Source organism: Equus quagga, chromosome 14, assembly GCF_021613505.1.
Source record: "Equus quagga isolate Etosha38 chromosome 14, UCLA_HA_Equagga_1.0, whole genome shotgun sequence".
NCBI lineage: Eukaryota > Metazoa > Chordata > Mammalia > Perissodactyla > Equidae > Equus > Equus quagga.
This window is the reverse complement of record NC_060280.1, coordinates 52781523-52798235: the sequence shown is the minus strand read 5'-3', so window position 1 is coordinate 52798235 and position 16713 is coordinate 52781523. Positions and strand designations below refer to the sequence as shown.

Here is a 16713-nt window from a genome sequence, read left to right as displayed (position 1 = left end):
TTCCCTCTTTTCCAATCATTATGCAAAAAATGTATTACTTCTTTGCATATTACATTTTAAATAAGAAAATCTAATATTGAAAAATTTTGGAAACGTTGTTTAAAAGTATGTACCAACTTCCACTTTAGCGAGTTAAGGTAACAAGGTGAGGCCAGCCTGCTTTAAAAGTGGACTTTCTGCTTCATTGTTTAAATATTAGGAATCTTTAAATATACTTAAACTTCTTGTTTAAACCACTAAGGCATCATTTCTCTAGCTTGTTTTCATTTCTATTATTCACTGCCAAACAATCCAGATTTTTTCTTTTTCAAAGACATTCGGGTAGGGATGGGCTAGAATGCGTGCTCTAGTCCTCGTTTTCTCTTACAGTATTTGGTTAGATCGGGCAGAGGGGGACATTCAGTAACCATCCTTTTTAACAAAACGCAACGAAAATTAAAACTGACTAGAAAATGGTTCCTAAAGGGGTGCTTAAGGAGTGGGCACAAAGGGTGAAGTGGTGCACCTATAACATAACTGACAAATAGTAATGTAAAACTGATATTTCACAAGGTTGTAAACTCTCATAACCTCAATAAAAAATAAAATAGAAAAAATAGAAGAAAACGGTCCCAAGAAATTGTCTTGACTTTCAGATGTCATACTACTCGAGCTAGAACTAAAAAGAATTTTCTTTTTTCTTGAAGACTCTGTTTATTTCTTTTGTGGATCAACCCAGTATGAATACAGCATCTCTAAAGAATGTGTAATTCATAGTTAAAAGTAAATGACTTTCTAAATTGCTGACCTTCTGCTTTGCAGCTGCAGGATATAAAAGGAATGCCTCTGTGCTTTGCACCTGACTTGTGGATTATGCCACAGTTGACTGTGCCTAAGTATGTTAGTTAGGGCGCTCTTACTCTTTATTCTAGGGTGTAAATATGATTGTTTAAATTCTAGTTTAGTTCGCCTTTTTAAGAGAATGTAAGCCCATTCCATGGGATTACAAGCCGAAAAAAAAAATATATCAGAAACTAGAACCAACCAACCATCAGAGACTATTTACAAAAATCATTACTTCAGGTAATTGCACAGAGTCAAATCACTTACCTTTTATAAAATAAAGATACTACTAAGTGTCGTTGTCAACATTGATAATTTCCAATACTCTAAACTGAAGCCAAAATTTTTATCTTAAAATTCTTTGACTTACAGAATTTTCATAATTTCAACCCAACTCACATTGCCCATTGTTCCTATGACTCCTATTCTGGGACCTCCCCTGTGCCTCACGTAAGGGTTGTTCATAGACATTTTTGATTCTCTTTTAGGTGATGTTTTGAACTTAGAAACTGATGATGACATATGTTTAAAAAAGTCCCATATTGCTTATGTCTGAATCAGTGGTAGCTACACATTCTCAATATAGTCTACAGTTGTGTTTGCTCATTCTACAAGTTTTCAAATTTCCCAGTGATTCGGTGGCTAGTTAGAACCCTTTGTAAATACCACCTCAGCCTCATTGTGTTAAAGGTGTTCTTTGAAACCACAAACCACTTCACAGGTGTTAATCAGAAGGCCTGGCTTTCATTTTAACAATTAACACCCTGGGATAAGGACTTGTGTTGACAAGCAGTTTGCCAACACATTTCCAGGTGATGACACATCCTGCTCACCGTCTGTAATCACTCCTCCATGAACAATAACCTATAGGCAAGCAGTCTGATGATTTTCTTAAGGACTCAATTTCTACTTTAATTTTCTGAGGAATTTTTATGTACCCTACTAAGAAAATTCCAGAATGTGTAAAAGTAGGTTCTCATTAACCTTTCTGTGTTTTTTGCTTTCACGCTATTTATCTTCTTAAATGAAAAGAGAAACTAATAAAATACTAAAGCTGTTTAATAATGAGCATTATTTTTAAAGCTGAAAAATAGCGACATTTCTTTATTTTCATTTCTCATTAAAAATGTTCCTCTGTGGGGAAGATAATACTGTAATCATGCTAAGAAAAAGGCTTTCATCTTCTCCTTCATTCTGTCTTCATAGTGACTAGCACGCTATCCTGCCTAGTCGATGCCCAGTCAATATTCATTGATTTAAGAACTAAAAGGGCTTTAAAAAAATTCTGGTTTACAATGGTAACATTTATAAAGATATGTGAAAATCTATACGTACAGTTAGGCTATTTGATTCTTTTCTCTCACATTCAAATATTAAAGAAAATGTCATTTGTTCTTAAACTTCTTCAAGGAGTTTTTTTTAATTATCTAATGAGACTTTAAAAGACTATAAAAATTTATTGGTAAAAATGAATGCTTTCTAATGAACTAATTTCCTATAAATTTAATAGATGAATCAAACTTTTCGATAATTTTCACTTAATCTCAAAATTAAAAGTCATAGAGGAAGAGGCTTAAAACAAATTACTGTTTTGCATCACCGGCTGAGCCCAGATCTAATCTTGAACTCATTGGAAATAATCTGTTGTAAGGCTCTATTTGGCTCTATTTTGGATAAAGGCATAATAAGTTTCCTTCAACCAATTGCTTAGATTTCATAGGCTTTTCTGGTTTTCTCTGAGGTGCTGGCTAATCCAGATCATAGTATTTCACCCATATGTTGGGATATCCCTTCCCTGCTCACCCTAAATTTGTATTCATGCTTCTTCTCTTTGTCTTAATATTATCCTGACCTGAGCTTCTCCCTGACTCTTAACCACTTAACTTATACTTTTAATCATTCTGTCAATTAAATTAACTTGCATTTTCAATTATCCAGTCAGTTGGAAGATTACAGCCAACATTGCTCTATCCCTTTACATCTGTAGGAGACCAAAGATGGAGTCTAATTTCATGGTATTAAATGTGTGAGATTCTGAAAGGAATAATAGACTGGAGGCCCCTAGAGGACTATTTTCCTGAGTTGTTGGATCAAAGGTACTTCTGTTACTCAAATTTAAAAAATAAAAATTAACAAACTTGACATTGGCCATATGCTTACCTACAGCCTTAGTTTTCCTGGGTGCTCCCAGAGGTGAGAGAATGAGGCAGATCAGTTTTTGAGAAACTATGGGGTAGAGGCCACATTGGATGGTGGATAAGAACATGAAGTCTTGAGTCTGCTGGCCTGGATTCAAACACTGGTAGCACTGTTTATTAACTACATGACCTTAAACAAGTTCTTGACTTCTCTGTGTCTCAGATTATTCATATGTAAAGTGAAAACAAGCCTTCCAATAGTACCTAATTCATAAGGCTGTTGTAAGGATTAAATGACATAATGCCTTTTAAACCTAGCATGTAGTAATCCCTCAATATGTGTTAGCCATTGTATTGTATTCCAATATATTCTTCTACCTCTGCCTGGACCTGTAGGAAATTCAAGCAGGACCCCATGTTCATTAAGACGTCACACGAGTGCTTTCAAAATTCCAACCACAGCACTCAGTCCTATAGATATGCTATAGTAGCTCTGAGTCTCCCGACTGGGTTCTGGTCCAGTTCCACGGCACTCGGGTACACACAGTATTTCCCTCTGTAGTTGCCCTAGAGAAAATGAAGTTTAGAACTCACCAGGTTATAACCATTCTGGAAGTAGGCCTAGGTTTCTCTTTATGGAAGTAAATGCACCATCTTGATATTCTTATCCGAAAAAGTAAAAGTAGCTGCTTTCCTGCAGAGGGAAAAACATTTTTGCTAATTGAAGTGAAAAATGTACTGCTCTCTGCTTCTTCCCACAGTATCCGTAAATATGCTGAGGCTGTTTATTTTGCCAGATGGTTTTTGAGACCCTGCTGAATCGAGAGATGCCCTCATTTTGTGTTTCCCTCAAATTCTACCACAAACCACACTTCTTGGGAGAAAAAAAAAATCGCCATGTAAGCATGTTTACCTTCAACTGACTAGGAAGCTGAAACCTCTCCATAAGTGATGACTCACCATTGCAGGCCTATAAAAGTAAAGGTAGTTGTCCGGGGAAAGGCAGAAGCCTCCAGGCACAACCATTCAAGATGCACCCAGGTGTCCTGGCTGCCTTCCTCTTCTTGAGCTGGACTCGTTGTTGGTCCCTGCCTGTTCCCAATGATGATGATGATGATGATGACATGTCCGAGGAAGACTTCCAGCTTGCAGAGGTAGAGTATCTTGCCAATTCCTGTGGTGTGATACATCCCATAGATGCACTTCTCTTTTAAAAGCAGGTCATTTTGGTCTCTTCTAGCGCTACCTGAAATCATACTACTATCCCCTTAATCCTGCTGGAATCCTGAAGAAGACTGCAGCGAACTCCGTGGTTGACAGGCTCCGAGAAATGCAGTCTTTTTTTGGCTTAGAAGTGACTGGCAAACTTGATGATAACACCTTAGACATCATGAAAAAACCAAGATGTGGGGTCCCTGATGTGGGTGAATACAATGTTTTCCCTCGAACTCTCAAATGGCCTAAAATGAATTTAACCTACAGGTAAATCATATACTATCTTTCTTTAATATTTGTTAGTTTTTTTTATAGCATTATGTCTAATTTTCAGCATAAGCTACAGATGACAGGGCATGTATGGTCCCTTGTTTTTAGGTAGGCCTTAAATATTTAACTGGAAGTTCAGTCAGTCCAGGAATAACTTTCATGCTGTTGATGAGACTGTCTCATAACATCTATTATTGTTGCATTAGCCCAGCATTACTTTTCATTGGAAATCTCAAAGTATTTCCTTTAAATATGAAATCAAAATAGAAAAGTAGGTTCAGTAAAATTTGAAAATGTAGTATGTCAAGCATATTTATGGCAACAGTGCTAAAAATGGAGAGTTCCACTCTCTGGGAACTTTACAGAGCTATTTCATTTATTAAGGCTATAGCAATACAATTCCAAACTTTTAGCATGCAATAAAAATTTTATTAAACACCTGAATACTTTAAACTTAACGTGCCCAATGGTCAGATATTTGGATTTATTCAAATATCTGATTTAATTCATTTTTTATCTTTATATGGCATCATAGTTAATAAGTTCTTTGAAACAACAGACCTCTTAGAGGAATTATCACTTTTTGAGTTGCAAAGCAGTATTTCAAGAAATATATTCTAAAATAGCTTTCACCCTCCAAAAGTTTAATTAAGACTTTCTCTATTGAATAGAATTGTGAATTATACCCCTGATCTGACTCATTCTGAAGTTGAAAAGGCATTCAAAAAGGCCTTCAAAGTTTGGTCTGATGTCACACCTCTGAACTTTACCAGACTTTACAATGGCACTGCTGATATCATGATCTCTTTTGGAACTAAAGGTAATGATGTAGAATAATTTTTGAAACATTTTTATAGTCTGCTCCTTAATTGGTTCTATTCTTTTACTCCTTTTTTCAGTCATTCATTACCTTTCACAGAATTCAACAAAAATTCACCAGTTCTTTATTTTAGCTAGACACTACTGGGTATAATTAGGTTCTTAATTCTTGCTTTCTTTGTAGAGCATGGTGACTTCTACCCATTTGATGGACCCTCTGGTCTGCTGGCTCATGCTTTTCCTCCGGGGCCAAATTATGGTGGAGATGCACATTTTGATGATGATGAAACTTGGACAAGCAGTTCCAAAGGTAATATTTCTTATGAAGATGTAGTTCATGATTACTAGATTAGATTAGACAGTGACCTCCCCATTGATAGGAAGTTAAGCATACTGTGAATTATATTTGACATTTGATTATATTTTCTAAAATAATTAAACATTTACCTTGTACATATTAGTGTCTACAAGTGACATTCCTACAAACCAATGTGAAACATTAAAAATGAGCAAAATCTACTTAGTTTAGTGGCTTGAGGGCTACCAGCTAATTTTGAAATAGGACCAAAATGTCTTCCTGTCAACCAACGTGTTTACTGTGGATTACCTTTAGGCATGCTGGGGAAGTACAGGTTATTGCAAATACATATGTAAAAAGTATTAGGGCTGGATATGTAGGTCGTAGATGAGTTGGATGTGAATTGAAATAGTTTTTCTCCTGGTAGAAATACTAATGGCACGAGTCCAGCCAAATTTCTGTTCCCTGTTATATGATTTACTTGTTTCAAATTTGCCTATATCACTGATTTTATAAATATCCCCCTAACAAATAGAGTGTCTTACTCCAAACAGCATGAGACAGACCAAATGAATGTTGTATTTACAAGAGCAAAATAAAACTGAGTGTGGAATGAATTCAGTCAGTAGTTGAATCTTCAAAGCTCAATAGAATTGGGAATGTTAATTCAGGAAGAAGAGACAGATTGTTCCAGGGGGCTGGCCCGGTGGCGCAGCAGTTAAGTCCGCACATTCTGCTTTGGTGGTCCAAGGTTCACCAGTTTGGATCCCAGGTGAGGACATGGCACAGCTTGGTGAGCCATGCTGTGGTAGGCGTCACACACATAAAGCAGAGGAAGATGGGCACAGCTGTTAGCTCAGGGCCAGTCTTCCTCAGCAAAAAGAGGAGGATTGGCAGCAGATGTTAGCTCAGGGCTAATCTTCCTCACACACACACAAAAAAAAGATTGTTCCAATTAGGACTTAACTTTGGAGGTGTATTGATACTTAGTTGTGACAATTAGAAGTAGTCTTCACAGGTAGGTAATTTTATCATTCATTTAAATTAAAAACATTATTTTTCCAAAGAGTAAAACTGGACCTTAAATGATTAATGCCTCAATTCCAATGCCTCCAATCTGTCTTTGGAAAGAAAGGCGAGAATTTAAATATTTATGTTCTGAATATTTCACAGGTAAGAATGATTTTAGAAAAAAAAGAATAATATCTAGTATTGTTAAGTTAGAGTCACAATAAGCCTCAGCTTTTGGTGCTTGCATAAGTTCTGGGTTTGAAATATTACTGAAATGAATAAAAACATCTACAAGCTAATCAGGATTAATTTTTAGCTGAAGGCCAAGAATGTTATCCATTACTAGTCATTTCAGTGAAGAATTACTTGTCACTCAGATTATGTGAACTTTGATTGCTCTTATGGTCTGCACGATTTACCAAGCTGGGTACGCATTTTCTTCACGAATTGGCTATGATAGCAAAGGGTATTTAAGGTCAAATTGAAATCACTGGCTCCAGCTTTCATGTGTTCTTTTTATTTTAATCTTTTATCTTTTTTCCAACTTACTAGTACGAGGAGGCTAAAAATTGGTGGAAAGAATGACTAGGGGAGATAACGTAAATACAGTGGCACAGTAGTTCTCTAGAGAAGAGGAAAAATGGCCGATCATGTCCAGAGTCTCTGTTTCTTTAAATTCTAGAGTCTAGAGAAATCCTGGAAAGGATCATTCAGTTGGAATTTGTTCCCAAGTAAATTCCCAGAGACCTTATTTAATGACTCTTCCATACTTAGTCAGCACCCCTTTCGGATGCTGCCTCCTGTTTAGATGATGTTCTAGGCAGCATCCTATAATATATGAACCCCTATGTGATTTCCATAACTCCTCATTTGGAGTTATCCCTGTTCACTTTCTTCATCTGACCTGAGAAGACAAAGAGCAAATCACGATTACTACTGTCTTCACAGTAAATTCTTATTGATTACTAACTACTCGAGAACAATCCCTTGACATTCTAACTGTGTAGGCAGTATAATCAAAGAAAGCATTAAGTTATTTATAAGGATTAAATCAATACTTCAAATCTTTCTTTAAGCGACTAGATATTAGCTTGAAAAACCGAGTAAATACAACTATTAATAATAAAACGCAGTTAGCACACAAAAAAAGTGAGTAAATAGCGAAGAAAGGGAAATAGTGACATACAAAATAGACGAGGAAAATAACATTCCTTCCGTTGACTGGTCATTGTAGTCCCTTGTTTTTCCATTGCTTCTTTGTTTTCTTACAGGCTACAACTTGTTCCTTGTCGCTGCACACGAGTTTGGCCACTCCTTAGGTCTCGACCACTCCAAGGACCCGGGAGCACTCATGTTTCCTATCTACACCTACACTGGCAAAAGCCACTTTGTGCTTCCTGATGATGATGTACAAGGGATCCAGTATCTCTATGGTAACTCTAATTTGTCAGTTTAAAAGCAGAGTAGATATATACATTTATTTTCTAAATGATTAGTGAATTTACCGTGGCCAATGCGGCTGTCTTGGTTTTGTTATTAAAACCTGGAAAACATACCCATTTTTTCTTTCCAAACCAAACCACCTGTTCAAGTAGAAAATAGTCCATTCCCCACAGTTTTTGTAGAATATAACTCCTTATATTTGTATTTTATACATTGCAAGGTACATTTGATAGCCTCAAAACACTTCTGACACAAGAAAGGAAAATATTTTTTCCTCATTTAACCAATAAAGAACTAAGCCCTGTAGAGTTTAGTGTTTCTATAGTAACACAGCTGAGGGTGAAAGTGAGATCTTAACCACTTTTTATAAATTCTGGGTGTTCTTTCAAACTCTCTAATTTGCAACAGTAGAAACCATACAAGGGGCCTGTGGTAGTTTTTAATCGACATCTACAGTGACCATTCTGAGAATCTCTCCTTTTTGTTTTCCTTCCAATTTTTAATAATATTTACAAAATAATTAAACTCCAACCCAAAGAAACAACATTACCTGCCATAAATAGAGTTAAAGCCACAGTGCACAGTCATCAGTAAAAATACTTCTAGAGCACATAGCTCAGAAAACTTGCTCATGTCACCCTACCCATTATTTCACCCTCTAGATTTAAATTTACTGTAGTAGTTAGTGTAAATATGCACAAGTATTTTACAATTCTTATTACTTCTACAGTATTGTCACCAAGGAACTTGATGATTGAACTAATAGGGACTAGGGAGAGAAAAAGGTGTTTGGAATTACTGTTGTGCCCCGCAATCCTTTTGCTCTCATTATGAGCTGGTGAAGAAGTTCCAGACCTGTGACAAGTCATGTCAGAGTTGCTGAAGGCCTGCCTGGCTCGTCACTGAGATGCAGCTGCACTGTGGAAAACTGGTGAAGCAACATTAAGCTGATGCTGACTGCTGATAAAATAGGCAAGAGAAAGAGCCAAGATGAAGGCTCCCACAGAGACGATGTACCATCAGAAATGGTTTTAAGAGGAAAGTGTTTCTCAAGAGCATTCTGTCAATAGGTTGTGCAAAGTATGGGGAAAATTTCCTCAAAGTCTTTTTTTGCTCCCCTCTCACCCCATTTCTATTACATCTCAAGAAATCTAAATTTGCAATTGACGTGGCTCTCAGGGGGTCTTGAAGGATGAAAGCAGAAGGTGCAGGCCCACTGGCAAGATCTCATTAGCCCTGAGGCAGGAGGCAGGATTGCAGGGTATTGGGACCACTATGTAGGAGCGGCAGGACTTCCTGCCCTCCCTGGAGGGCACCCTCTCCCACTCTCCAGTAACAGGATCAGGTTACCAGTAAGATCATCCTCAGTAACTTCTATCATTCGTTTTATCACTGCAGGTCCAGGAGATGAAGACCCCAACCCTAAACATCCCAAAACACCAGACAAATGCGATCCTTCCTTATCCCTTGATGCCATCACCAGTCTTCGAGGAGAAACAATGGTCTTTAAAGACAGGTACTCTTGATATTATTTTATAAAACCTGCATGCAGCAAACATTTGTGAAGCCATGTCTGCAAATTTCCAAGACATCTGGTCAAGTTTCCAAGGAAAAGTGAGATTAACAGTGAAAATAATAGACCTTTGGGCAGTTTATTTACATATTTCAGATGAAATAAATAACGGATAAATATTTTACTTTTCAGTGGATAATCTTGGTGTTGTGCAGCTTCTTTTTATACCTTTGATGGTAGTTTTTCTTATAAAGATAATCAAGTAAATATAAAAATCCAATTTATTTATTTAAAGAACAGACGAATGTTGAAATCGATTATCATGTTAGTAAATTGTTACTCGTAATGTCCACCCAAATTCCTTTTGGTGTGAAAAGACTTTGGTTCTGGTAACTTATGCTGAAGTTTGAGAGAGGGAGGGCTTTACCACGTAATCCTGTAGGTAACAAAAATTGAAATATTAATTTTTAATTTTGACATTGTTCTAATATGCTTATTTGTCCCTTTATTCATTCATCAATTAATTTCTCCCTCATCTGTGACCCAGCAGCATTCCCACCTCCTCTGCTATAGCTCTAGTTACATTGTAGTCCAGCTGTTTTCTCATGTATCAGTTTCCCCAGGCCATGAGATCTTGAAGACATAGTTTGTGTAACTCATGTTTTCTTTCCAGAGCCCAACACAGTGCCTGATACATTTACTTGTCACTTGCAAGATATGCAAAATTGAACAAAGCATGATCTCAACCTACAAAGGACTTTTGGCCTTCCCAAAGGCCCTGTGAAATTTTAAACTTTAATACTTTAGGCCAGAGTTAGGATAGCAATAGCTTGTTTAACTGGCACTTAATGGGAAATGAAAAATTTTCCCCCTTCACAGGCGATAGGGAATGGTGGTCTCTAACTTATCTGTATGGATGTGGAGACAGGTAGCTTGCAGGATAGAATAAATAGCAATTATTTATTGCACTTAAAAATGTGACAGCAAACTCTGTATTTATACTTGTGTTAGATTCTTCTGGCGCCTACATCCTCAGCTGGTTGATGCAGAGCTGTTTTTAACAAAATCATTTTGGCCAGAACTACCCAACCGTATTGATGCTGCCTATGAGCATCCTTCCAAAGACCTTATCTTCATCTTTAGAGGTAAGCTTTCCGCCGGTGAGCCTCCCACATATCCAAAGCAGGCAGTGATGAGCTCGGCACTACCAGAGACTTAGTAAAATGATCACTCCTGAAAATATCCCTAAATTAGAACCAAATACAACAAAAGGAAAATCAGAAAGCACCTGAAACCTTTCTACCAAGTGTCCCCAAATTTGACAAGTAAAAATTCGACACTATTACTTAACATATTTACTCTTTGTTTCATAACAATCATGTCAGTTTTTTTCTTTTATTTCCTCTTAAAAATTATTTACTGATCAAACATAACAATGCACATTTTGAAAAATTGAAAAAGAATTATCCGTAATTCTCCTTTTTGAAAAGTCAATGTATTTTATTTTCTCAGTTTCTTTTCTGGCCCTTCATCATGTATAATACTTGTTTTTAAGTATTTGTTTTCCTAAGCGTATATACATTTAAATATTGTACTTGTTCCCTTGACATCATGGAAAATTTTCCAAATTGCTACTCCATCTTTATGTTTATAATTTATAATGACTATATAACATTCTACTGAAATTGTTTCTATTGTTTGACTATTATAATTAATGCTGTAATGAAATTACTTTTTAGAGAAGGAAATAGCTTTCTATCTGGTATAAAATTTGAGTTTTCAATCTAATTTACTGTTCCTACTGTGTTCCTTATTCTTGTAGAAATCAATGTACTTTTCACCCAGCTCCAATTTAATGTTCAGAGGCAATAAGTTGCCAAATTAAATATGATATTTGGTAGGCTGTACTCATAATTAGGAAATTAAGATCTTAAATCCTATTTTTTGTTTGAAGAATGCTATTTCTATGTTTCATAAACATGGTGACTGCAAGCACTAATTTATTTATAAATGTATAAGATGAGTCTTTCTTTGCTAAAGTAAATGTCTACACGTGCAAGTCCTAATAGATTTCCTTGGATAATAAAACCTTCTTTCACTTTTTCTAGGCCGAAAATTTTGGGCTCTTAATGGTTATGACATTCTGGAAGGTTATCCTCAAAAAATATCTGAACTGGGATTTCCAAAAGACGTTAAAAAGATAAGTGCAGCTGTTCACTTTGAGGACACAGCGAAGACTCTCTTCTTCTCAGGAAACCAGGTCTGGAGGTAAGGCAGCCTTATTTACTGACCCGCCATCTGGTGTCATACAGGGAAATGAGTCTCGAACAGCTCTCACTACTGAAATTCTTATCTCATGCATTATTTAAAATGTCAAGCCAGTCACATTAATTTCTCTTCCATGTCAGCTCCTGCAAGTAGATCCTCAGACAGGTATTTAAAAGTCTCAAGTCCTCTTGAAAATACACATGTATATATAGAATTTTCATCTCTTCTGAGCCTCTCTTTTCTTTCCTAGCCATTTGTTGTATCTTGACTCTGCTACAACCATTTCTTTTACTTTGACATCTTCACTCCTTCTGATATTTCTCCTGGATTCACTTTCTTAACATCCTCTCGTGATTTATGCATAGCTCCCTCTTCTGTGGCCAGAAAGGACACACGGATAGACACAGGAACAGATTGAATGAGAGACGGCCACCTTTTCTGCAGTCTGCTGATCCATTGGAAAGGATAGCCAGGAAGCTGCTAGACTTGTAGTTTTGAAAGTCAGCCCTTTTTGAAGGACTAGTGGAGTTGGAATATTAAAAACATATGTAGAGTTTAAAACAGCATTGACATCGACAACATTTAAGAGCCCAGATCCATGTCTATATTAGAAGATGAGAGTATCTCACAGGTACCCAACACTTGAAATGTTTCATATGATAGCTTTACTTTCTCTATATACACTCATGCACACACCCACACACATTCCTGCATATATTATCTTTGTCTTTTGACTTCTTTATTTCAGATAATAACATTCATACCGCTCTAAAAATTTCTTCCAGATTCTATCTTCCAGTCCTCATATCCTATATGAGGTCTGTGGTTGATTCAAGATGAATTGTTTACCATATCGCAAATGCCCTGTGCTTTGATCTCCCCATAACCTTCCCTTATGCAATTTTCTTTGTTGGGAGGTCATTCCTTGAATCTTTCCCTCTTGGAATCCCACTTAACTTGAAACACCATTTCATCTACGAAGTCTTTTTTGACCATCTCATTCTGAGGTTATCTTCCTTCTCTTACACTCTCATGACCTTTCCTGTTACTCTCTTGTGATGCTTAGCTTCTACTGTCTAGTGCTGCAGTTATGTGTGTACTTGTCTTAGATTTCTTGATAGTTCAGTGGTTCTTACCTTTTGGAAGATTCCTCAAGGACATATAAAACTCTCATCATTAACAGTAACAGTAGGACCTCATGGGAAGCTGTTCTCCTAGGCTAATTTCAGAATGTGTTTGGTTGGCTGGGGTGTGGGTGTGTGCGAAGGAGGAGGAGGATGGAATATGTACTTATGGAAGGGGAAAGCTATGCTCCCCTTCTAGCTTTAGTAGCACCATATGTCCCTATAACTTTTTAGTACAGAAATTAAACCTTAAATATTTTTGTATCCATTACTGCATTTAGCAAGTTGTCTTACATATAGTAGTGTAAGGGAGATAAAAAGATACTTGTTCAATGCATAAACCTACTTATTTCACTCTAAGAACACTTTCCTAATAGCATACTTTTATAACATATATGCAATTTGTGAAATGAAAATGAACTTGTAATTGTCTTTACAAAGATGGCCTTTAGGCAAGTCAAAAAATACTCACCAAGCATCCACTATACACTCAGTAGTACAAGTCTCAATTTTCAAAAGCTACCAGATGTTTTAAATGTACTTAAAATTTTAAAATTCTTGTCAACTTTTGAAGGTGCCATTATAGCCATTATATCATTTCTAAGGTGATTTCTAAGAAATACAACCTACTTAAGAATTTCTTTTCTTTTTTAAATAGGTATGATGATACTAACCGTATGATGGATAAAGACTACCCCAGACTAATAGAAGAGGACTTCCCAGGAATTGGTGATAAAGTAGATGCTGTCTACGAGAAAAATGGTAACTAGTTCCATTACATTGATCTTAATAGAGGGTTTCTGTAGCCCTTCAAACTCTTTTCCCTTATAAGGGATTTTTATACAGGACTTAGATGTGCTAACAAATGTATGGCAGTTAAGGAATTAGTCATTCTTGTGTGACTACTTACACAGGCAGCAAATAAAAAATAGCATGCTTCGAATAAATGAGCATTTTATTTAATGATTGCTAATTCTATGAATAAAAGATGCCAAACTTTTCATACTACTTTAAATTATGCTTAAAGATGCCAAGATGCAAAGACTATTGCAGTAATTCAAATCAGGGGTAGAGTGGGGAATAATTTACATATAAAGACCAATAACTATCATAGCTATATAATGATTTTTGCTTATATATGAAAAAAGATATTATCCCTAATGTACAAGAAGTAATTCATATCAATACCTCAAGCACCAAAACAAGAACTCATGGCAAAACAACAACTAATTCAAGTTGACAATTTAGGAGAGCTGGGAACCTTTATACCTTTTTCCCCCCTTTAAACTATACGCAACATATTAAAGAATTAGCAGGGTTTATAAAGATAATTGTTGACATGCTAAAAACAAAAGTGTAATCTACCAGATTGGACTTTTAATGTCAGCTGGAGGAAACCTTTATTATTTTCAAACTCTCAAATTTTCTTTTTGGTCTTTTTCTTATAGGTTATATCTATTTTTTCAACGGGCCCATACAGTTTGAATATAGCATCTGGAGTAACCGTATTGTTCGCGTCATGCCAACGAATTCTCTATTGTGGTGTTAAATGTCTTTTAAATATTGTTATTTAAATCATGGAAAGCATTTGGGATAATACTTCCAGTGATATGGGGGGGGTGGTGTGCAGGGAGAAGAAGAGGTATCAGAGGAAAGCTTAGTTCTGTGAACGAGCTTTAGTAAGTTATCTTTGAATATGTAGTATCTATACAGCTATGCGTGGCTGGAACCACATTGAGTTTTAAAATAATGAAATTCAGTATCTCTAAGGATGATTAATTCTTGTGTGCCATACAGAAGCAGCAGCTGACAGTATTTCCCACATTAAACATGGGACATATGGTCTGTCACAGAGAGCTAGCATATTTTTAATATATTTATAAGGAAACTTTGCAAAGACATAAAAGTAAATCACATTTATATAGTTAATGAATCATCTTTATTGAAAAGTATAAAAATGGAATTGGGGGGAGCATATGGTAGCCATACACCAACAAAGATAAATCAAGGGGAAATGTCTGTAATAAATATATTGTAAACGACTTTCCAAAGAAATGACTTGGGTTTTGCATTGAAAATATTGGATGTACATGTCCCTCTTCATATAGACATTAGGGAAGTATAAAGTCACTAATGATAGGAAACAAGGTCTAATGCTGAGGACAGTAGATGTGGCCTTTGGATTCTGTTTAATTTTCACTGTTGACAATGACTCAAGGGCAACTCTCAAAGAAGACAAATTTTTTTTGCATATTTATAGAAGATAAAGAAAGAAAATCTCTCTTTGCATCAAATTTTTCAGGTATTTCAAAAATATCAAAGTAAAGAATTAATATTGTTATCAAAATGATCTAAGACCACGGCATCACTTTTTAGAAAAACATTTAATTATTTAAGACTAAAAGTAGTGTTTTAACCCTATTTTATCAAGATATTTGTTTTAATTGTCCAGTGTACCTTGGATATATAGGCTATTTCTTAAAGATATAGACTAAAATATATCTTATAAATTGGAAGTACGTATGTTAAAAACGAGACATGCAAAATGATGAAAGTAGTTCGTAAATTTGGTCCTCCTGAGGGTGTGGAACAGTGTCTTTTTTCTCTCCTTCTTTTGTCCCTCAGCACTTTTTACAGTGCCTGGAGCTGGGCACCTACTGAGTATATGAATGGCCATTGAGGGAAGAATCATTGTACTGAGAGATCTTGTTCATAATGACTCAGGCAAATAAAAGAAAATGTATTTTGTTTGCAAAATGTCTTAGGAAGTGTTTATATCGTTTATAATAAAAAAAAGACATTTTCAATGGACAGTGTTATATGGTATATTTTGTCTTTTCGTGTAAATTTAAGCTTTCTTCACACAAAAAGAGTTCATTTAAATTACTCCTTTTGCTTGCCAATGTTTCTTGGTGAATGTAGCTCACGCATTGTTTTTGTTTCGTTTGTTCATTTGTAAGAAGACTAAGTTCAGAATTCAGAATTAGTTGTACCAGGCTAGGTAACTAAAGTGCTGGTAGAGTTTGGTCAGCCTGGAGCTGATGAGCCCTGCTTTCTGGGCCAGCTTCCCTAGATCAGCTCCATGGGGTCCTCAGAGTCTTCCCTGTGAGAGTATTACTAGATAATGCAGTGGGAAGAGCGATGGATCTGGAGTGAGGAAGACTGAGTTCTAACGCTTACTCTGCCTTGAATGTTGCATGTGAATTTGGGCAGGTCATTTAATCTCTTTGAGCTTTAATTTTGTGATGTCTAAAACGAGAGGATGAGCAGCTTTGGTAAAGCTGAAGAAATACTGGGAGAAAGGGAACTCTAATGAGGAAGGCAAACACTAGCTATTTAGAAACATCAGGGTCCGCTGAGCTTAAGACCTTAGGTCTCTTTTGTTTTCTTAAGCACTGCCCATCCCCAAACATTTAATAAGTGTCTGTTAAGGCACCTAAGATCTTGAGATGAACCAGAAAAACTTGACATCTACCCCTGAAAATTTTGTATTCTACTATGGAGATAAAGCAATCAAAATTCAGTAAATTAAGTGCTCTTTTAGGGGAGCAACGACCACTTGCTGTGGGTGCAGAGAGTACTGCTGATTTCTTCCTCCCAGTGTACCCCCAACATCATTCTATGCACATTTCATCTTCCTTGGCAATTTCATAGGATTCTTAATGTCTAAGGTTTCCACTTGGAGTGGAACATAGTTCATCCAACCATCAATCCATCCAATAAATATTAATTGAGCTCCTATCATGTGTGAAGAACCTAAGTAGATGCTGGGGATACATTGAAGAGCAAAAC

General features: G+C 36.2%; 1 protein-coding gene across 1 annotated transcript; it reads left to right on the top strand.

Annotated features, from left to right (window-relative positions):
* The first annotated feature begins 3991 nt into the window (after positions 1-3991).
* Positions 3992-15737, top strand: MMP13 (matrix metallopeptidase 13). The gene is made up of 10 exons (XM_046637600.1): positions 3992-4114; positions 4201-4442; positions 5117-5265; positions 5449-5574; positions 7845-8006; positions 9415-9532; positions 10541-10674; positions 11638-11797; positions 13580-13683; positions 14370-15737. Exons 1-10 carry the CDS (start codon positions 3992-3994, stop codon positions 14468-14470), a joined length of 1419 nt encoding a protein of 472 aa, XP_046493556.1. The 3' UTR covers positions 14471-15737.
* Positions 15738-16713: the final 976 nt, after the last annotated feature.